The sequence below is a fragment of the Rhyacophila brunnea genome, unplaced genomic scaffold, assembly GCF_057557595.1.
Source record: "Rhyacophila brunnea isolate RB1 unplaced genomic scaffold, BYU_Rbru_1.0 scaffold_11, whole genome shotgun sequence".
In the NCBI taxonomy this organism is placed as follows: domain Eukaryota; kingdom Metazoa; phylum Arthropoda; class Insecta; order Trichoptera; family Rhyacophilidae; genus Rhyacophila; species Rhyacophila brunnea.
Window position 1 is genome coordinate 41142498 of NW_028232763.1, and position 24623 is coordinate 41167120.

General features: G+C 28.4%; 2 protein-coding genes across 2 annotated transcripts in view; both read right to left on the minus strand.

Moving 5' to 3' along the window:
- LOC147078717 (uncharacterized) overlaps positions 1–24623 on the minus strand; it is an 869452-nt gene that overhangs the window by 422909 nt on the left and 421920 nt on the right. The gene's annotated exons all lie outside the window — the stretch shown is intronic.
- LOC147078725 (uncharacterized) lies at positions 1980–22950 on the minus strand. Its single transcript, XM_085960391.1, has 6 exons — positions 22905–22950; positions 21422–21579; positions 13489–13612; positions 8042–8173; positions 5901–6053; positions 1980–2756 (listed from the first exon to the last, which is right to left on the minus strand). Exons 1-6 carry the CDS (start codon positions 22923–22925, stop codon positions 2220–2222), a joined length of 1125 nt encoding a protein of 374 aa, XP_085816517.1. The 5' UTR covers positions 22926–22950; the 3' UTR covers positions 1980–2219.

A 24623-nucleotide genomic window follows, 5' to 3' on the forward strand; every position in this document is an offset into this window, starting at 1 on the left:
ATTTGAACACCCTATTGGCATTCAATAGAAAATAGTATATAGATGCTAGTACAAATTGGCTCCGCGCGGATTAGACCGCACGGTATGCATCTGCGCAGAATCCGCCGTGTCTGAACCAAGATTTACATAATATATTGTTTAAAAAATAATAGTATTTGAATAACTCAATCGTAACGGAATTTGTATTGTATTATTTTTAGTATTCAATGAAATATTTTTTCCCCAAATTAACGTTTATCCTGATATTATTTCTGTAGAATCAATTATTATTAAAAATAATTACAAGATAAAAAGAACTTGACAATCCTATGTATTTATAATTTAGGACAAATACGGCAATTGTCAACAAATCATTTTTTTGCTATTTTGCAACAAACAAACAAATATAGAATACTGAAATGTCATTTTGATTTCCATAGTAACGCACGAATATATTAATAATTTAGTTGCTAGGACCAATAATAGTGGATTGGATTACGGATTTCTTCCGAAATAACTTTTCATACAAAACAGAATTAACTGAAAATGAATTCAATTCCACTTAAAGATGGCTAAAAGTATTAAAAGAATACATTGGCATCGTGTTCTGATATATTCTAAAAGTTTCAAATGTCTTGCTAGCCGGGAAGTTAGTTAAAAATCGATTCCAAGATTTGTACTGGATAAACAACCTCCGGACAAACAAGAATACGAGCTAAGAAAAACGTGGTAAAATAAAAAAAATAAAACTAATTGGACTCTACCCCATGCCAATCGATGATAATACAATGTTTAAGTTTTACTATCTTTCATTTCTAACCGTTCTGATTGTCTAAAATACTGGTAAAGAATCTATTAGTGAACGTTTCAGATCGACAACATTGGTTTGTTGTTGGTTTTGTTGTTGTATGGTAGGTTATAAGTTAGAACATTGTGTAGAGATCCCGTATTTGGAGTACCATACCGCCCGTAAATTTGAATATAATTTATTGTCTTCGCATCATTACCTGTGTACCGCATTTAAAGACTCTACATACAGTGTATACACTGTAAATATGCAAACATGAAGCATGACGTTAGAGATTTTAGCTTATATAATAAATAAATATAAAAATACGTTGCTCGATGGCATTTGAACCTGTATAACCACTGGTATCGCGCCAACTGTGCAATAACCAATTATGCTACGAGCCTCTTATCTAATTACGACAATTTAAACTAGTCGGTCATACATACCGTTTAAAAAAAACGGTTAGGTACATGTTCAAACACGCGCGTTAACATCATTTTACTCCCTACTTCAATTATAGTTTGTCAATTTATGGCTACGGCCGTATGTTGTAGCTTAACCACTGGGGAATGCCAAAAGAAATGGCGTATTTCAAAAAAACACTACCTTATTCTTAGGTCAATAATTATTATAAAGCAATCATTATTCATAGGATGTTTATCACACTTGAATGATCAAAGACATAGATTATAATCAGTATCTTTAGAATTATCTTCAAATGTGTTAATCTTGCCCATTTTTTGAATAATAAAATGCCTAATTCTTGTAAAATTTGGGATCACAGAGATTATCAATATAATTTTTTATCGTACATATTTCACTATAATAATGTCGACATAAATTATACTAATGGTTTTATAAATGCGTTTAAAAATTAATAAATGTAAAATATCTTAACACCACTGCACATTTATATACTGAAATATGACTATATTCAAAAACATTAGAGCGAGAGGTTTAAAAGAATACTATTTTATATTATAATAAAAATACTTTATACAGTCATCAAATGTTTAAAATAAATGTAAAGGATAATAAGGCTTCAAAATTATATAAATAGATTATCTACAACGGATTTTTAAGGAATGTCCAGGATCATACTTTTAAAATAGAAAAAAGCTCCATTTTGACCCACGCTAAGCACGTCCGCCCTTAAATTGCGTTATTGTTGTGTATTAAGTGTAGAGTACATATAAAAGATTTTTTTCTTATAAAATCACTGATTTATTATAAGTAAGATCATTCCTTTATCATCGGCACTACACCCTAATGTAGATCTTAGCCACCTCCAAGAAAATTCTCTAGTGGTAAGGTCGTGAATTAAAAAACTGTTTGGGTATAATAAAATAAATTTATTATAATAATTACCAAGGAACAATATTCACAGAAATACTCACTATCACATTTTCAAGTTGGAAAATAATATACACGCCTCCATTCAAGGTTTTACTTAGTAGAATCCGAATGAGATAGAATGAGTGGGGTTAGCAGAGTTCTCGGGAAGAGAGAACTGTTCTTCGAGCTGATCAAGGAAACCTCCTCTGGCTTTAGGCGCTGGTCTTGGAGCGGTATAAGCCTTAGGTTGGGGTTGAGCTTGCGGTTGAGTGTATGCTTCGGTGTCAGTGAATCTGCTAAGCTGTGCTCTCGCTGGTTCAGGGCGGAAGAATTGTTGGTTTTCAGCGGGGCGTTCAAATTGAACTGGTCTAGGCGCTGGTCTGGGCGCTGGTCTGCTCTGGGCTTGAATCAGCTGTGTATCTTGACGGTACAGAGGAGCAGGGGCGTATTGTTGCTGTTGGGGTCTCGCAGCAGGTTGGGGCTGGGCGAATTGGATTGGCTGAGGACGAGGGCGTTGGGGAGCTGGTGCTGAATACTGGGCTGGCTGTTTGTATGCCTGCGCTGGTCTGGCCTGTGCTGCTGGCTCTTCATAGTCGTAAGATTCTTCGGGTTGTACTTGAGCAACTGGCTGAGCTCCAGCGAAGAAGGCGGGCTAAAAATTAAAGATTTAAAAAATTAATATGTGTATTCAATTATGACGAATAAATAAATATTGACAATTGTCAAATTAATCTATAAGAAAATCTGGTTTTATTTTTGAAAAAAATTGTCAAAATCATAAATGAATCATAAATGAAAACGACGATTTATATCAGTTTTCGAGGAAATAGATAGATATATATATTAGGTACCTAAACCCATTGTGAAAAACTACATAATTGGCTGTATAAATACTATAGATATGATTCGTTATTTGTAGGTACTGTACTGACAAAGAATATTAGCTCGGTACAGTATTGAATTTCACATATTTATTTACTTGAAGCTTAAAATTAAAAAATATTTTTTTGATTATAGCATCTAATATTAAATAGAAAAACAACATAATTATTACTTGTTATCCATTGTTATATTAAATATATAATGTTGTAGTTTTCCACAGTTAATAATAAACCATGACCGATTTTATCAGTAAGTATAACATTTTCATTTGGTGATTTAAAAAAATATATCAAGCAAAAAATATGTGCGCTGTTATTTTCTTTAACTAAAATAATAATAATTGAAAACAATTAATATAGTTATGTACTCAAAGATGAGTGACATTTATAAACACACTCTCTTGAATCTCGTAGGTCACTTCTGCTCTTGAAATATTTTTACCTGCTATCACGAGGGAAGGTTTATAAACCTGGCCTTCTAAAGAATTAAAATTTATTTGCGCTTGTCAATTACCTACGTGGTCGCAGCCATGACTTATTCTGGGTCAGAACTGTTTCGTCAAGTCAAGCCTATCAGGCACCATTAGCGAGGGGTGCAAGACTAGTAAATGCGCTCCCAAAATGCATTTTCAATGATGTACTTTGTATATTGTTTTTGAAACTGTATTTTGTTGTATAAAATTGTTTATGTTTTTTTTTATTTATTTATTATATTCTTCTTCTCTCTTGTGAGAGTAATATTTGTTATAATGTAAATCTCATGTTATGAACGTCCAGAATTTTAATTTGTTATGTCCACAATGTTTTGTATTCTTACATAAATTCATATTAATTTAATCTATAAGATATTTACATATTAATATTATTTGTGACCTATAATTAGATACTAAAATGTACTAAGAGCTAAAATTAAATTTTCGCAATACTGTTAGTATATTATATATTTCTTAAAGAATCACAATGTGTTCTGATGGGTGGATAGGTTCTGATAGGTCTATATTTGTGTAATATTTTCATAATATTCAAGTAAAGAACTTTCATTATAATATAAAGAAATAGATACTTAAGAAATTTTTATTGCGGATTTCCCCGCATTAAATTATAATTATTAAAGATGTTTTTTTATATAGTTCTCACGCAATTATTGTATTTATTTCCGTATACTGATATGGATTGTATCTTCATTAAATTACGTAATATTTTGAATTGTTATTAATGTAATAGCATTCAGAATACGATTAATTATTTTTAAATTTTATTATCAATAGAAGACTAACTGGCTTCTGAGAAGTTATATTTGATGTGAACGAAATATCTATCCCATTAAAATAGTGAACAAGTCGATAAAATCTTATATCTCATTGTTATATTCCATGCAATGGATAACTACACGTTTTCAGCAAATAACAATAATTGCCAAGTGTTTAAAAAATCCCAGGCAGCCAAAATAATCAATCCGAAAGAATCTGATTTATTAAAATAATCATTGGTGGGAATTTTCTTATTGTTTAAAGGTGCGTCACTTTAATAATTAAAAATATATATTTTAGTATTTAAAAATAGTCCTGATTATCTTTACACTTATAAAATCATAGAAAATGTTTTTGTTTTAATTTAGTAAACAATTTTTTTAGAACGTTTAATTACCCATATTAATTATTATTAATTATAACATAGGTAATAATAATATGATGTGTGTATTCATTTTTATATAATAATAATATAACCTTCAACTCAAAGTAGTTAGGTAAGTAACAATTTAAATTATAGTTTTATGAATGAACTTATTAGAATATTTAACTATCAGAGCGTCAAGTAAACATCTTAAGACGTATTAAATTCTAATCTGAACACTAATTTGATTTAATATTATTTATTATCCAGGAATACCTACTCATTATTATATTTATTATTGTTATAAACCCACAGTTAATTCTTCTGAATCTTTCAATGGTACCAAAATGCTATTTATATTAAAATAATATGATATAAATATCAATATTGATAAATTAAACCAGGAAATATCATATCATTATGTGTGTATAATAGACATATCCTCAAAATTCCTTAGACTGTCATTAAGTCTATTATGAAACATACCCTAGTTGATATTTTCCATTTATTATTACATATAGATTTTTTTTAGAAATTTAGATATTTTAGACATTTTCTAAGTTTTCTCTAATGTTAATTTTTTTTTGAATTATTAATAACCATGCCCTTGCTTTTTCGTACAAGGTGGTTTGTTGTAATTTTGAACAACAACATCCAGGCTTTGAGAAAAACACATAGATATTGTGTTCTGACCGGGATCGAACCCAGAACTCTCGGGTGGAAGACAAGCGCCTTGCGCACTGCACCACGAGAGCCGCCTCTCTGATGTTAATGTACCTATTTTGTATTGTTTAAATTAAATACTTATTTAAAGACATAGATTTTCTTCTTATCGACCACTGTTTGGGGATTCCAAGGGATTGCAATATCGGTATTCTGAAAAAATGCATCTCGAAATTCATCGATACCGAAATATCAGATTTAAAATTTTTAAATACTGGTATTTTTGGTATTAAGAAATTATAAAAATTAAAAAAATATATATAGGTGTCTAAAACTACTGAATCATCCGACAAAAGTGTAATAATAACAACTAATACACCACATATTTATTTTTGGCCGGAAAAGTTGACGGCACTGACAAAAAATAGGGCGTCTTCTTGATATATTTTTAATGAATTTCTATCAGTATTCATTATGAAAGTATTGAAAACCCTTCCAGTAATAAATTAAGCAAACTACTCTCAATAAATTTATACCTACTCTGTAAAATAGATTTGATTGGTCCATATTATTTTCGCGATATTCATCCATTTTATTGCATTATGAAATGAGTACGACGAATATAAAGATTTGCTTACGCGTTTTGGTACTGCTGGGGCCGTGTTGTAGATGATGTGAGGAGCTGCAGCTGGGGCACGAGCTTGTGCGGGGGCCTGGGCAGGCGCTCTGGCGGCGAGGTCTTGCTCCCAATTTTGAATTATTTGGGCCTGAGGGCGACGGGACAGCTTAGGCTGAAAATCATAAAAATACTCCATCAGGTAGGTATATTATATATTTATTTACTGTAATACATCAATTAATAGCCTTCAATAATAATATAATTAATCAATATACTATAGTTGTCTTCGTTTTATTAAACTTATGTGTGGATAAAATTTTCTAATAAAAATCTATGCCTGAAAAATAAAAATGACAATAATCCTAAGTGAGATGATTTGTTCCAAATTATCTATAATGATATTTTAATAGTAAGTGTATTAGAATAATTATTGTAGAATTGGGGGAGGTTTTTCATATATATTTATTTATTTCATTGGTTTACGTTACTCTTCTATAGTTATGAACGAAGGCCCAATAAATATTTTGTAAAGTTAATTCACATTTAAAAAGACAAGACTGTAAATCTAAAAATATGAAATACTTACTTTGGTGAATAAATAATTCAGTTAAATTAGATTCATGTCTTAAAATATATCTGTCAATTATTGGTGGAAATAAATTGTATCAACTAAAATATAATAAAATATTTAACACTATTTATTTATGATCAAGACCAGTTTCGTTCACTTCAAAAGAATATAATAAATTATCCCAGAATGTCCTATTGAAGCCGACGAAATCCGGATCATTATTGAATTACATGGAAGAAACATTAAAATATTATTAATTTATATTTTAATTATTTATATTCATTAAAAAAATCTAAAGATAAAATTTAATACAGATTTAAAAAAATATACATTAAATATTAAGCTATAATATAAATCATAATCAAAATAGCGACATCCGTGTATATTTATATGAACTACGTGCGTGATATTAATGCATTCAAGTTATTAAATAATGTAAATGTATCAAACTATTTCGATAACATTTTTGAGTGGGCGATGAATAATATTATCGTACTAAATGTATAATATAAAAATATATTTTATAAATTACCTATAATTTATTTATTATACTTACTTAATTTTTTATAAGATTAAAAAATTGATTATAAAACTGTCACAAGCAGATACGTTATTCAAAAAAACATTCCGTATAAAATGATTCAGATAGTTTAAAAATATTTACAACTTTTACTTTACAGATAAAAATTTTCCCACGTATAAAAATTGTCACTATTAAAAATTCGTTATTTTAATCGTGTGGGTTTTCATGCCATGCAGCAAGTTTCATAGAACTGCTTATTTTTATTTATTGAATTTATTTCTCCCATATAATGTAGATTATCCAATATATCAATTGGAGGCCAATTAAATAAGTATCTATATAAATAATATTGATTTATTATATCAGTATTCAGTAATATAAAAGTTGTTTTATGAGTTTATAGAATGTATTCCACGTATATGATATCATAGTATGTTATTCTGTATATCTAAAAATGTTGGTAATTGTTATCAGAATGTATATAAATAAGTACTTACTTTAACAGTATAAAATGTATTAATCGAAGGAGAAAACTAGATTTATTTTAATTCCATGATTTTTTTTATGACATTACTTTACAAATTACAAAATTATAAAGACTCTATTGCTATTTTTAGCGAAATACTGTGGTATAATTATATAGTATATGCTTTATATACTGATACGCGTCTTTCCCTGATTACCTCGCATAAAATAAGATCAAACGATTTCCCTTGTATGTGTAAATAAATAAATAGATAATACATTTATATGTAAAAAAAAAAATTTTAGAATATATTTTTTTCGTCATTTTAGAAACGGGGTGGAAAGTTATGAAGTGGCAACTCTGCACATAATAAAATTACTGTTTTGCCATACAAATTATTGAATAGTATGTCTTCAAAATAGCATTATGTTAATATTAGTATTTTTTAATACGACTATAAAACAGCCCACACATGTATATAAAAATAATATAATTATAATGTGCCGATTTTTAAAACACCGTACGAAACTCATTTTTCCATCACTTCTTTAAAAGCTTTGTAATAGTGATTTCATTATTTACTATAATATAAAAAAATACCTTGATATCACGAGGTGCTGGCTCTTCAATTTCTTCTTCTGGCTCAATAGACAAATTTACTGGAGGAACTTCAATTCCTTCACCGGAAGGCTGGAATCCAAATCTGTTTGCACCATACTCGACAACATGGAGCTGGAATCAATGAAAATGTCATATTAATATTTTATATTCATTCAATAATACGTATTAATTGGTATATATCACAGGCACGTTCACTTTAAAGTAGGCAGTAATCTACCGCACTTTTTCATTTGCATTCCTTAACTTAAGGCGATACCTCTCTCTACCTACCAGAGGCATCTAGCGGAAAAATACGAAGCTTGCAATTTGAGTCATTTTTTTGATAATTTACAATTTAAACTGTATTAATTAATAAATATGTATTTGAAAACATTAAAAAGAAAAATATTTTTATTTTAAGGGGGGACATGCTCGTCGAAGGTCAAAATTGAGTTTTTATTGTATTTTCAAACCATGATCCTGGACACTCCTTAAACGTTGTAGATGATCTATTTATATAATTTTAAAGCCTTATTATCCTTTATAGTTATTTTAAGCATTTGATGACTGCATGAAGTATTTTTGTTACATAAAATAGTATTCTTTTAAACCTCTCGCTCTAATGTTTTAGAATATAGTCATATTTCGGTACATAACTGTGCAGTGGTGTTAAGATTTTTTACGTTTATTAATTTTTAAATGCATTTATAAAACCATTAGTGTAATTAATTACGGGATAATTTTTGTAAAATATTCACGATAAAAAATTATTTTGATAATCTCTGTGATCCCAAATTTGACAAGAATTAGGCATTTTATTATTCAAAAAATCGGCAAGATTAACACATTTGAAGATAATTCTAAAGATATTTATTATAAGCTATGTCTTTGACCATTCAAGTGTGATAAAAATCTTATGAATAATGATTGCTTTATAATAATTATTGACCTAAGAATAAGGTAGTGTTTTTTTGAAATACGCCATTTCTTTTGTCATTCCCTAGTGGTTAAGCTACAACATACGGGCGTAGCCATAAAATGACAAACTATAATTAAAGTAGGGAGTAAATTTATGTTAACGCGCGTGTTTGAACATGAACCTAACCGATTTTTTTTTTATTTTTTTTTAAACGGTACATGTTCAAACACGCGCGTCAATATCATTTTACTCCCTACTTCAATTATAGTTTGTCAATTTATGGCTACGGCCGTATGTTGTAGCTTAACCACTGGGGAATGACAAAAGAAATGGCGTATTTCAAAAAAACACTACCTTATTCTTAGGTCAATAATTATTATAAAGCAATCATTATTCATAAGATGTTTATCACACTTGAATGGTCAAAGACATAGCTTATAATAAGTATCTTTATAATTATCTTCAAATGTGTTAATCTTGCCGATTTTTTGAATAATAAAATGCCTAATTCTTGTCAAATTTGGGATCACAGAGATTATCAATATAATTTTTTATCATGAATATTTTACAAAAATTATCTCGTAATAAATTATGCTAATGGTTTTATAAATGCGTTTAAAAATTAATAAATGTAAAAAATCTTAACACCACTGCACAGTTATGTACCGAAATATGACTATATTCTAAAATATTAGAGCGAGAGGTTTAAAAGAATACTATTTTATGTAACAAAAATACTTCATGCAGTCATCAAATGTTTAAAATAACTATAAAGGATAATAAGGCTTCAAAATTCTATAAATAGATCATCTACAACGTTTAAGGAGTGTCCAGGATCATGGTTTGAAAATACAATAAAAACTCAATTTTGACCTTCGACGAGCATGTCCCCCCTTAAGTCAAAGATAAACTTACAATAATTCTTATGGTAAAAAATGTTGTAAACTGTGAATTTGTTAAAGGATCTCATCTTATTATTACATATTATTTTCATATTATTACACATTATGTCATATTTATTATTAAAAATTAGTTTATTAAGTTTTCTATATTTTATCGTAGAAATTTTTGACTAATTCATAGTTTTAATATTTTTTATATTTATTTTAAAAATCATCAATTTTATAAAAATATAAATGTGTAGAGCTTGAAATCCTTTTTATTTATATCAAATATTATTTAAGTATGGTCCCAACTTTGAAGCTCGATTTATAAATATATATAGATGGTTATGGTTATGGTTAAGGCTTCCATATTTTCAAAACCCAATGAAATCATATTAATACACATAATTTTTCATATATTTCATATATACTTATAGTACGATCGACTACAACCCATCCCGCGTTGGACATACTTGATTTAGACAGTTTAAAGATATTGCAGAATAATATAATATAAAATATGGGGTGTTAAAATTATAACACGATAAATGTTGACATTCCTTAAAATGATATTGTGTCATAATACCAGTTTGTTAAATAATACTGGTGCAATATGTGTAAACTGGACCAAATTACAAGTTATTTATTATGCAGCCTGCCGTATTGGTAACAAACTGTTTAACTTCATTGATAAATTCATGTTTTCAAAAACTACTTTCATATTCACGTCTTCATTTTTTAAGATGATTTTTTATGATGAATATTATTCAAAACCATCACACAACAAAAGTAACTGTATTATAATACATGAAAGTACTTTGTATATTGAATGAACTATTTCAAAAAATAGCGAGACGTGACTGTTATTTTAAAACCAGACGGCGGACTTATATTATCTTTGTTTATTCGGTAAAAATAATATAAGTCTGTACATAAAAGTCAAAGATCGGGTGTCCGTTTTTGTATTAAAGTTAATTATGAATGTAGTCATCAGATTTATTGGTAAAAAATATATACTCTATAATAAAAAACAGCTAACTAATTTATATCATATAAAGTCGGATATCTAAAGTCCTTTCATAAATCATTATGTAGTACCTACGTAAAAAGTTTTTAGTAAACCTTTAGTCGACCTTTAATATTCTTTTTGTGATAAGTACTATAGTATAACACATACAAATATATATTTTATTTAACCATCGATCATGTGCCAAAATAGTTATATTATTTTACAGTTTGTACTCTTCAAACCATTTCTTAGTTGTGACACCCGTCCTTCTATAATATAAATGATGTAAATTATTTAAAAAGATATATCTGTGTATTAAAGGGAAATAAAAGTGTATCTTGAATACATCAAATGAGCCATGAAGTATATTTATGTATAATTATGTACAAGAAAAAAAGATCTAATTGAAACTGATGAATGAATTAGTAATTTTCACACAGATACATAGATACAAAGTTATTCAAACAAACGGATTGAAATTCTCATTCAGTTGCATATTTTTGAGTTCAAAAAAAGATTGTCGATTTCTGATTAAAATTGTCGGGCACATTATCGAGATTTTATCAATAACTGGTGCCACCTGTTTGTAAAACACCATTTCCATACAAATCGTAACAGTTAATTTTCCCTTTCTATTACCCATTTACTCAGTTCAATACGAAAGCTTTTATTAATCAAATCAGATTACTGTTTAGTAGAGTGCATTTAGATAAATATGTATTTAGAATAATTTCAAACACTTCGAGTTTGTAATTTTCAATATAATTTTAACATAATATATGTACGTAAAACCTTATCTAATATTATATGTTTAACGTATAGTAGGTTTTCCTAAAATTTAATAAAGTTGACAACAGGTGTTTGATTTAATCAATAAAAGTCAACTAATAAACTTGAATTCAGTAGTAAAATAATAGGTTAATATAATCTATGTGTATCCTTTAAATTAAATAATCATTTTATTCTCTGTCCAGGACCTATACATAGTGGTAATATATTTATTATAAATAATATTTATTTACCATATTTTATATACCAGTATTCCAATAATAATAATTATTGACAGTTAATAGAATTAAAATAAGTCATATACAAACCCAATTAATGACTTATTGTATTCGATATGTTGCATTCCACTGTATTGGTTAATATTATTTTTAAATCATAACTTATATAACTAGTCAAAAAATGTAAATACCATAAGTTAAGTGGTATATATTATTGATGCAACTTTGAAAATATTGATATAAATATAACATATTATATTGACAAAATAGCTATGCCTAAATAAAATCATAAATCAATCAAAACGAATTTGAACAAGAGCTAATTTGTACAGCAATCCGTTGAAATAAAAATAAATTGAGTTTTATAATAATTGCATCCCATTGCACAGAAACGATACAGGAAAAATCAATCTTCAATAGACCACGATTGACAAAGTAGGAAGTTTGTCATTAGTTCGGTGATTAGATTGGATATATTGCTCTGTGATCGGCCTCTAAAGTACCAATGTATAGGGTTTACCGAAAAAACAGGTGAAATATTGCAATATGCTTAATTTGTTTATTTACACCCCCTAATATCTGCTGAACTTAGTATTTATCAATATCAACCAAGAATACATATTAGCTAGTTTAAGAATTTTACACGTATTTTTTTTAAAATATAATATATTTGGGTAAGAACGGGACCTTTGGGATCATAGTGATTTCTTTCCCTAAGTATTATCCAAAGTAAAAATATTAAATATTAATATATTTGGTTACTTTTGAATACAAAAGAGTTTAAAAAATGTTAAATAATCTTATTAATTATTTAAATTATGGAATCTCCACGTTATGGTACTCGTATTATACTCTACTTGGGAGTGCAAAAGTATTAAAAGTATTTACAGCTAATGATAAATGATTTAATACCAAAATAAAAATGGTAATTTACTGTTTACTAGTATCTACATTATCTTTGTATTATTTAAGAAATCGAAATCTAGAGAAGCAGTTGTTTATTCTTGCAAGGTACAGAGCTAACTTACAGTTGATAATACCAATTGGAAAGACAATAACTGTATTCCACTAAATCGCTTCAAATATCGTTATATTTCAGTTGCGTAGAAGAAAGTTATTTTTATGAATTCTTCAAATTGAGTATATGTTCATTTTGTATAAATATACTCGTAATATATTATATGTGTATGTATTACTATACTGTTGGTAATGTTTCATGTTATAGATATATATTATAATTTCTAGTAATGATTTTTATTTATTTATTTAAGTCACCCAACAGCATCAATCACATCGAATAAGTTACATAATCGATGCTGGTAAAATGATGTTTAATTAACTAGATTGAATTGAATTAAATCTTTTGAAAAATATATTATTCACGGAATCATGTTTTGTTACTAAATCTAAACCAGCTAATACTTTATAGAAAACAATATTTTCTTCTGGAGAATTAATGAACTTTTATTAAAAAAATACGTCTGATTCTAAATAAACACAATATATGTTGGCACATAATTATAGTATATAACCATATTATTTTTATACCGTGTTACAATAAAAATATATGTATAGCAATATTATATTAATCCTATATGCAACCGCTGCAGTGTGTAATAATTGATTACCTTTCCATTGGCGTCAGTGTAGCCATATTTCCCTCTAACCTCGCCGTTCGCCTCTTTGGTTTCGATCTTGAAGGATCCATCTGCGGCCTCGAATCCGTACGTGTAGGACCCGTCGTCATTGTGCCTGAAAACGAAAGGAGTTTAATTAAAACCAAATGCTTAGTGACATTTAAAAAAACTAGACTAGACATAACGGCTCTTATACAGAAAAACATAGGTACACACATATGTATCTGAACTTAAGATTTTCGTCTTACGTATATTTCCTTTAGTCAAATTCAGCGTATTTAGTGTAGAGTATACGCTTTATAACTTTTACTTTTTTGTATTAATATATGTAGTAATAAATAAATGAATAGATAATATATGTAACATCATTTTCATCCTAGAGCCAGAATTCAAAGTTGTGAAGTGGCAACTCTACCTATCTAGTTATAATTATACTACCAAAATATATGTATTAATCTCATATAATCCTGCAAATTAGATTTTTCAAAATGATGTTAATTATCTAACGCTTTCAAAATTTAGCTGTACATACATGTTCTCAAATATTGACGCCGTCATACAAATGGAAAACCATCGAAAAGTTCTGCATAATATCAAAACTATAAAACTACAGTACTTTGGTCATATTATGAGAAGACAAAAATACAGCATTCCCCAATATCATTGTCTACGATAAAATGAGCAGTTAACGTAGCAGAGAACATAACAACCTCCAAAAGCAGTTCCAACAAACTATAACAAATAAAAGGTTACCTCAATGGTACTTGACCTCCAATAAGGGATGGAATGAAAAGGTGAACAATATTGTCATTTGAAATATGGAAAATTGTATACTGTCCTCATAAAATCATCACATTTTTAAGTGAACTCAACCAGTCCTGATCACTATTAAATTATGAATGAAATGGTTAATAAGCATCAACCTAGTATTTAATTTTTTTTATGATTTTACCGAAGCTTTTGACTGCGACTCGCTATCATATCGCCTCTTTTCATCTAGAAGAGGATCCGCCGATCAGGCCCTCACTCCAATTCTGTTAAAGAACTTTACAATTCTGCCAAGCTCTTCGATCCTACAAACCGCCAGGGCACCTTTCAATTCATCGACATTCTCAAAGATATCCGCAATTCAGAGTTGTACTCTGTGTCATTCATATTTTAGACAGTGTACTGCTATATGAACAATGTCCTCCAAAACATCACATTCATCGAAGAGTTTCGTTTACCCATTGCATGTCATGTTCTTAGCCCCACTATCCACTTAAGCTCATTTCTCTTCACTATTTTAATTAATACGATATATTATTATTCCATCATGTTATTGATGTATTTGCAGAATTATAAACATTGTAAATTATTTATTTGCCCATTTTCATTATAAGGCTGACATAATTTAAATAAAATATAACGGTTGACCAATACCTTGAAAAGACAGCAATTAAAATATTTTAAATGATACATGTTACATTACTAAATTTAAAAAAACAATTTAATTAATTCAGCTTGAGATTCTATTTGCCTATTTACCAATAACTCTTTTTGTTATTATATATATATATAGCATTCATATGCGTGCTATTAAATTGTAACAACTACGTAAATATTAAAAGATTCGAGAAGGAAACATACGATCACGTAATTTATTGTCATTGGTCCGCAGAATTTATTAGATTGTACTCGTAGTTTTGAGGAAGTTTTATTTTTCAAAAAACAACATCGCACAGATAAACTTAAGAAAAAAACTTGATACATTTATTACTTATGTATCTGTATCACGAGCTTAAAATACAAGTATGTCAGATTATCGTATTATGACGTGGTAGTGGTTTTTTTTTATCTCACACGTAAATCAGCAAAGTTGTAATATATGGCAACATATTGAAATATTCAAAGACACGTTTTATTTATAAATGAATGAATTCTATATTAGTAAATATGTTATTTATTGAACAAAAGAAAAATAAGCGTTTATATTATGATAATAACCACTCAATAAACTATAATAATTATTTGTTAGATTTATTGGAAATGGTGAGGCTTCTAAAAAGTAAAATGACCTGTGATTCAATGTATATACAAAAGGACCACATTCGGGAAAATATTTATTTTCAAATGCTTTTAGTTTAATATAGTCGTATAAAAATGTATGAGCGTGACAGATCTGAAGAGTAGGGAGCTAAAATTTGGCAGGAATATGGCCATTAACCTCATTAAGAAGTAGGTAGATTTTTATTTTATTTACCTGTTATGTTTATATTAAGTTTGATTTAATATTTATTTAGCTTTAATTTTATATATTAATTGTAGATATATGATAATAAGACAAGCATAGGCAGAGTCTAGCTAGATCTAATAAACAAATAAAGATAGAAATTAAGACATTTAGCCAAAAGGCAAAGCGCTAATAATTGTTTTCGTCAATAAAGAGGTTGAGGGTTACATTAATGCATAAATTTCAGCTCCCTAGATTGGAGTACCCCCACGTGCTAGACTATATTATTGCTAATGGGATTGCGATTTTTTAGTGCCATGACTTAAGTGCACAGTGCAAAATTCAGCAAAATTCAAACTTTAAACATACTGAAAATAACCTGTTTGTAAATGTAACTCTAACGAATTCTTTCAATATTCTCTGGCAACCATGTTCGTTGGAAATACCGGGAAATGGATGGTGGGCAAATGGCATCATTTGCGCATGTTCGTCCATCCAGTGACACGACTGGCTACAATGATTTAGCCTCCAGTCTCCACTAAAGATAACTTGAAGACATTCTTATGATTCCCACATCACATGGCAGGACAATCTTTCAATACCTAATTAATTCAATCGCAAAGTGTGTTTATTTAATTCGGTTTTGAGGTGGGTATAGAATAGCAGAGGATTTATTAACAATGTCAACTCAATTTTTTTTTTAAATATTCAAGATATTATAATACTATCAATAATTCTTGTATTTCTTTACTAAAAGAAAAAGAATATCTCTGTACACCATATTATAATATCATGCTTATCTTATCAAACGTAGAGTGAAAATAATAATCGAGAATTTTATAGATGTAAAGGGTACCAAATTCTAAAAAGTTTGAAAATAACTGTATGAAATTGCAACCATTGTTCTAATTTTACCAATGACAATATCGTCATTAATATCCACCCACTGGCAAAACATTATTTTTTTGGGTAGTGATTAATCATATTAGGTAAATTAATTGAGCTGAGCATAGTTTTTTTAAATTAAAAATATGATCGTGTCTCCTATTAAAGACAACTTAAAATATATATACACTAAATAGATACACACACAGCATTTTTGAGGACAAATAATAATTATTGATAAAAATTCTTGATAATTTTCAAAATATTAGTTTTATTATTTACAAATAGCGCTCACACATTGAAAATAGTCTTTTCTATTATATAAAAAACAAATTTTTGTTTGATGTAGGCCGTTAATTTTTTTTTAAATTTAATATTGGATTACAAAACAAGGTACATGGCTATGTAGGTATATTTGTATTTAATTAGTGGGTCTAATTAAATTTCATAAGTAATTGCTGTAAGTAGAAGCTATTCACATTTACTTTGTAACGTGTTTGAAAAACGAACCCACGTTTTTAATATTGATATTATGCAATATAGATAAGATCAAATTATGGTGTAAAAACCTAGTACTTTCCATACAACTCCAATCTATTCTTATGTAGGGACTTATTCACAACACAAGTAATAAAAAAAGTTAAAATAGCTTTCCATGGGGTAGTCCATAAATGTAATCATTAATTTTGAGCCCTCTTCTCTATAAACTAATATGTTTATTGAACATACATAATTTTGAAAACACTTCTGTGAAAATACATTATAATCAATAGAAAAACACCCCGCAGGAATCAAACCTGCATCTCTTGGGTATCGCGCCCACGTACATAGTCCACTATGCTAAAGGAGTCATACTTAATTACGACAAACTTTAACTATTGTCTTTTTAATACTCACTGAAGTGTTTTCCAAATTGAGCTACTATTGGCAATCGGCTTTTGTATTTTAAATCAAATTAGGTATTACTTTAATTACTATCCGACGTCACGGATCACTCCAAGATTTTTTGTTTGTAGCTTACTTGAACTTGCTAATAATTTTTAAATAGCTATTTTTTATTCAACGAATAATTCACAAGATTTAAGAATGTAACATTCTAATTATTGAACATACATGGGGTCTTACTTTTTTTTTTAAAAGATTTTTTCTATTGGTCATAATATATTTTCTCATAAGTGTTTTTAAAATTATGTATGTTCAATAATTAGAATGATACATTATTAAATCTTGTGAATTATTCCTTGAATAAAAAATAGTTAATTAATAATATGTTTATATTTTGTTAATCGTCACGTTCCACACAAATCATCAAATTAAATCACACCCCCTTCTCCCCTTATGTCATTACGTAATTTAAAGGTGACCCTATATGTATATTTTTATATGAAACTTTTGTCCAACATGAATTGCATAGTCACTGCCTTAGACGAAACTAATTTTAAATACACATTTCAATATTGATGACAGATTATTATCATGAAGCTATTTGAAGGTAACCTTGAATGATATTGAATAAATCAGAATTATATTTTCAAAAGTTACTTGCGGCGTAAATTTGTTCGTTTATGATTAACATAATACCTACACAATAAATAAAATACTTTCGAATACAAATTCATAGCATTAAATTGATATTTTTAAGGGTTAGGAAATGACGTTGACTATGGGTGTTATTATTCTATATTATGAAAATAACCCTTAGCAGGAAAATGTTTAGACATCAATGCAATATGTTATACTTGACAATTGCAATATGTCATATTGAGAGATAATTTGTTTGTTTTATGAATTACGTTTTCTGCCTTGACCATTTTCGAACGAAAGCTCTGTCTCTTGTTCAGGATGCGAGCATCTATAAATAATAAAATACTGAAGGTGCTTTCAAATAATACAGTGTTCTATTTTTTACATTCATAAAATGTTATATCGAACAATGCAAGGAGAAAGGCGACAATGACATTCGTGTTGGCTATTAATTGTGCCTTGTGGGTACTATAGTGAGCTGCATCGTGTGCCTACATACAACAATACAAATGACTTGAATGTTTAAACGAATACTAAAACCTTTTAGGTTTACAAATGATTGTTTTATAATTTTATTTTCTCTCAAAGTCGACGACAGTTCTCAATAAACAAAATCGTTGTTACTTTGCGTCAAACGTAATATGCGTATTATTATTAGCTAATTATTTCAACGCACGGTAAAGCACCAAACCTCAAAGCTTCCATAGAGCGAGTCTAATGAACATATTATTATTATTGACTTGAGGAAGATTTCTTAAGTGTTTTGTGGGGTTTAATTGATATCTACAGAAAAATTAATATTGTTAATATAAACTTCTGTTTATAACCAAGATTATTATCCTATTTTAACGAATCGTTATTACATATGTATGGTATATAATAAATAATTATTATATGAATTATTGTGATTGTTTTTTCTAAATATTCTAAATAAATATTAATATTTTTGCTATGAACGTCACTGTATATAATATATTTAATATTAGTGCAATATAAAAGCTGAAGTAAATTTAAAAAGAGGTGGGTGCATGATGGGATATTTTAAACCATAAGGAAAGTGCTACTTGTCAACTCAATCAGGTCAATTATGCCAATTATAAATATTGGCATTTCAAAACAGTCTATCGATACAGCGAAATGAGCTTACGTAACATTTTTGACGGATATTGGCAAGTAACTAGATATTACAAGAGTAATAAATATTGGGGATATTGCAAAATTTACCACATTTGTGTATCCAATATCCAACTAATTAGATTTTTAATTCGTTTAAAACATCTTAAATATTTTGTTTATTTAATTAGAACCATTTAGCTTAAATTTAAATATTGTGTTTTATATTTATTGTAAATGCCTCTATCAAAAATAGAAAGAATTATCTAGTTTTGTGTGTCTTATCTTTTAATACCAGTAAATTGACAACTTGATGAGTGTTTGTATTGTATTTTCATTTTATTATTTCAAATAAAGAATACGAGTGGCGTAATCTCTACCTACTACATAATAGGCGTGCCAAGGTGAGATAAGGTGGTACAACAGGAGCGATATGAACAAAGCCTTTAAATAATAACAAATAACAATCATATTCTATCGACCTACTTTCTGCGTACGGGTGCGCATCTGTGTAATGTTAATGGGTGATTTTACTATAATTAAACAGTTAACTTTATCAAGTAACTATAAGTATATATTAATCGCAAATTATGGCCGAGCGGTAACGTGTCGGCTTACAATATCGTGGGTCCCGGGTTCGAATCTCGGATCTGACAAACTTCACATTTTGTTTTCAATATCTGTATGGCAAATAGGCTAACATCCGTTTCTCGTAAAACGAAAATCTGTTAACATAGCCTCCACTCAGTGGAGGCCCATACGACAGTTTTGAATTGAATATGGAGATGTAATGTAATATATTTTAAAACCATGACAATCCTATGGGGAGGGAAGAAAAGAGTTATGCTACCCGAGAAAATGACATCTGACACATTTCTAAGTTACAAGTAGGTAGTAATTATCAGTCGTAAATAAATTAAAAAGTTTACTGTATAGATGAAACACGTGTCGTAATCATTTTTGTGTTGAATACCACATGCAATGTAAATTTACTTATATGGTAATTTTTAGATTTTTTCCTGCTTATGATTTCCACACATTACGACGGCTAGACGTAAACTACAAATAGCTTGGAGTCACAAGTTGTATAATAAATGCACGAACGGTTTGGACATGGGGATATCAGGTGAGGTAATAATGTACAGGCATCACATGCTCGTTGGTTCGATAAGTGATGCACGGGATATGTATAACAAATCAAATATTATTTTTACCCAAAAAACGATATTTTAATTTAATTGTGAGTACTAGTGATAGTGATAGTGATAGTTCAAAATTATAACGCTATTATGAACAAAATAATAATATTTTTTCTGAATAATTATAAATACGTAAATACTCCGTAAAATATAATGTATGTCACTTATAACTAGGGAATCCAGCCAAAATTCTGATCCTGGGATTATAATTTGACAATCCCGGGATCTCAGGACTGGTCCCGGGATTGGTATTTTTTCCATAGTTAATATACAATTTTTATATTTACAAATAACATTGATAAAATCGGTCAAAAATAAATCTAGTATAATTTATACTATTTAAGACATTTATTTTTAATATTGTATACGTTCAGTCTTGGAAATACACAAGTATAATGGAGTAAATAATATTGTAATATAAACAATAATGTGAATTTAATATGAGATTGCTATTTCTGATAGTAAAGATTTAATGAATGGGTTAGCGAGATTTAAAATAGCAAAGCAAATCATGGCGTACTTATGGCCTTCCCGCTTCATAAACCTAATTAGTCAGCTGTCGTAAACCGTATGAGATCATGGTGGAATTACTTATAGTGCTAAGCATTGTTTTTTTCCAATCTTTCTCATTTTTATTAATTTATGTGATAAAATAAAATGAATAGGCAACTTACACATGGGTATAAATCAAATTTCATTCAAACTCAGTTTATTTCTAATGTAGTTATTTGTTATTAAAAGAATTTTTTCTGTTATATTTTCGTTTTTATTTTATTTTCCATAAAAATCGATAAAAATCAATCCCGAAAGTTTAGGGATTATGTTTATCAATCCCGGGATTCATAGGTATCAAAAATAGCTCGGGATCCCGGGATTGGAATCCCTACTTATAACTGACTGTATAAGAATAGCGTTTGAAGATAAAATAAAATTGTTCGTAGGTACTCATTAATAATTTATATTATATGTTACATGTTACATGTAGTCTTACTTGTCAATTTGTTTCAAGATTGGAATTGGTGTTGTGACTTCTTGTTTAGCATAAGAGACTCCATCATCGTCAGAACGTGCGTACGACGTTCTTGATGGACGTGGTTCTCTGTACTCCTGGGCGTACCCTGGAACCAGCAGGGAACAACTTGCGAGACCCTGAAATTGAACGTCATGTGATTAACTATGTATTTAAAGAATATATTGCATACATTATGTCTTTCTATCTAAACTTGAGAAAGGTGTGTCATACAATGAAAAGTTAGGTAGTATATAGCTCTACCAAGTACCTACTGAACAAAGCCTATTTTTTGTGAAAACGAGTTACCAGGAAATTAACAAAAAAAACAAATCGTACACAGTAACGATAGATATAATCTGAAATAAAATATTTTATCATATAAAATTGAAAGATAATGCTTTTTTCTAAGTATTGCTGTTATTTCAAAAGGGTGAGATTTATATACTATTGATCCAGGTTTCACCTTTCGCTATTTTTACGCTCTATATACATATGGTATATATAAAAATGCATATCGGCTAGAGATATCAAAAGATAAAACCTAAGTCGCTACAACTGTTTCGATGGAATATTAGAATCATTTGATAAATTATAATTTAAATGTAATTTCAATTTAATAATGTCACAGTGTTTAACTAATTATGTCATTATGTTTTATGTTTTTTTTTTAACAATGGCAATTTTGTTCGATAATGATAATCGAATTTTAAGCTTTATTTCACGCTAAGCTCGAATTTTAATTGCTATTGAATAAAAATGCGCTTTAATTATTGATAAAAAAAAGCTTTGGAGCCATATAGTTTAATACTTGACATCCCTTTGATTTTAAAAAAAAACTTAATCTTTCTTTCTTCTAAACTATTCTTGATTAAATACTATCTATTGCTATCTAGCGATATTGATTTAAATTAATTATAATTACAAATAAATGAATGTAAATATAAAAGTATTTATAATGCATTTAAATCGTTTTTATAATATGCTTTTTGATTTAAATCTCAGTGCCTGATTTTCACATTACACATTATATATTATGTTAATTTTGAAATGAAAACACATTTCATATTCTCAATAAAATAATGATAAATAACTGTCATATCATTACTACGGCTTCATTTGCATTGAATCGTGAAACACATCAATTATTCATTAGTAAAGGCAAAACACTTGAAATAAAAATCACTTTGTCACACATCATTAACATAATTGATTCACCAAACACAAAATAGTTAAATTCTCGACACAATATCGAGAAGGGCATTTCACAGATGAAACAATTTTGTAATGTAAACCAGGACAATAATCCGATTGGTAGGGCATATCACAGATGATAATGTGTAATTCGAGATAAAACAAAGCTGATTGTGTTGTAACGGTGAGACACAAATATTTTTATGTTGGTATATAATGTAGTATTGCAGAACAAAGCACTTTGTAGTGGTATTATTATTATAAAACTAACCAGTATTATAAAACCAATCATGGTGGACGCGAAAACTATTATCAGTAAGTCCGAATGCAACCGACGCGTTTTATACTGACCAACTTTGTTCCTATAATCAGATTATCCCTTTCACTTTGACGTATAACATTTACCTATAAATAAGGACTTGAAATCAATTGTTCTTTAAAAACTACTTTTTTCTCATATCTAATTTATTTTGACACTTTTTTTTTTAATTATTTACATAATTAAATTGTATATATGTTTCGTCATTCGAAAGTCAGTCATTTACAATCAACCACCATTTAAAGTTCACAACGTTATCGAGTATAAGAAAGACATGAAACGTTGCCTTCATAGTAATATATTCACAATTTTTAAAATGTATCTTTTATTTGGTATTCACCACAAATAAAAATTTCTCTCAGAAAAAAGCTATTTCAAGGTTTTACCAATATAAAGATTAACACTAAATAAACATTGAATTAACTGAAAATAATACAGTATTCTAAGTTTAGTATGCATATTTATATTAAAAAATATTACATTGTAAATAAAATAAAATCGCGTTTATCCTTTATCAACTATCATATTGTAATTGAAGCATTTTTTGTAATATTATAAGCTTTTAGGCGTATTATTATATCTCTTTAGTTACCTAAATAAGTAATTTTAAACTATTATATAATTTATTAAATAAAGACAGTGTACTATAATAGTTTTATTATAGTACACTTGTAGTTTATTATACTGATCATTATTATTTTCTAGAAAAATATGGGTGTACCAACCTTCGATCTATTTTAAGTGAATTATCGTATATTTTAATAACGTTTTCAGTTTCTAAATCATTTGTTATTTAATGTGAAAAAATCTTTATTATAAATAACAGTATAAACTTGCACGGACAGACATTTCCGATCTATTGCGAAGCTCCTGTATTAACAGTATTGCCACTATAACTCGTTTATTTATGGGGATTTTTTTTATTGATTTACGCAACCAATATGGTGCAAAAATATATAAATCATACTTCTATACGTCTTTTAAGAAAGGTTTTTAAATAATATGACTTATCCCCATGCATCCTAATAAAAAGTGAAGATCAATCATATTTTACTTATTATAATTACATATCGCACCGTGAGTGTAAAACAAGGCATCTGCAAAAGACATATTTTGGATATATTAGGGTTTGAAGTCTTCGTTTTGTTAGAAGAAAAAATAGAGTTTCTGAAAAAAACCATAATATTTGGTTTATATCTACATTATATTGCATGTTCTTTCAGTTACTTCACTTTTACATTATCAAGTTCACGACTTTTGCAGTTTTGAATATTGAAAATTTTGCAGATGCGTTGGTGCGGTATTATGAACCAGGTTAATTAAAGTATTATAATAAATAATCACACTTCAATGCCAATTATTTAATATTTAGTTCATAACTGAAAAGCACCTAGATTTATCCTATACCCGATCAATGATAAACAACTTGCAACGAATTTGTTTGATATAAATATCTGAGTCGTAATCCGGGTGGAAACAAATAAAGGAAATCGTTTGCAATGACATTAGCAACAATTACATTTGCAGGGCAGGTTAATGACTTTATTTTTTATACTTATTCAATGGCTATTCAATAATATGTTTATGACTTACTGGTCAGACCTAATTCTTAATATCATCTTACGTTTGTGGTTTAGAGAAGAATTTTCTCGTACCGTAACTTATATGTTC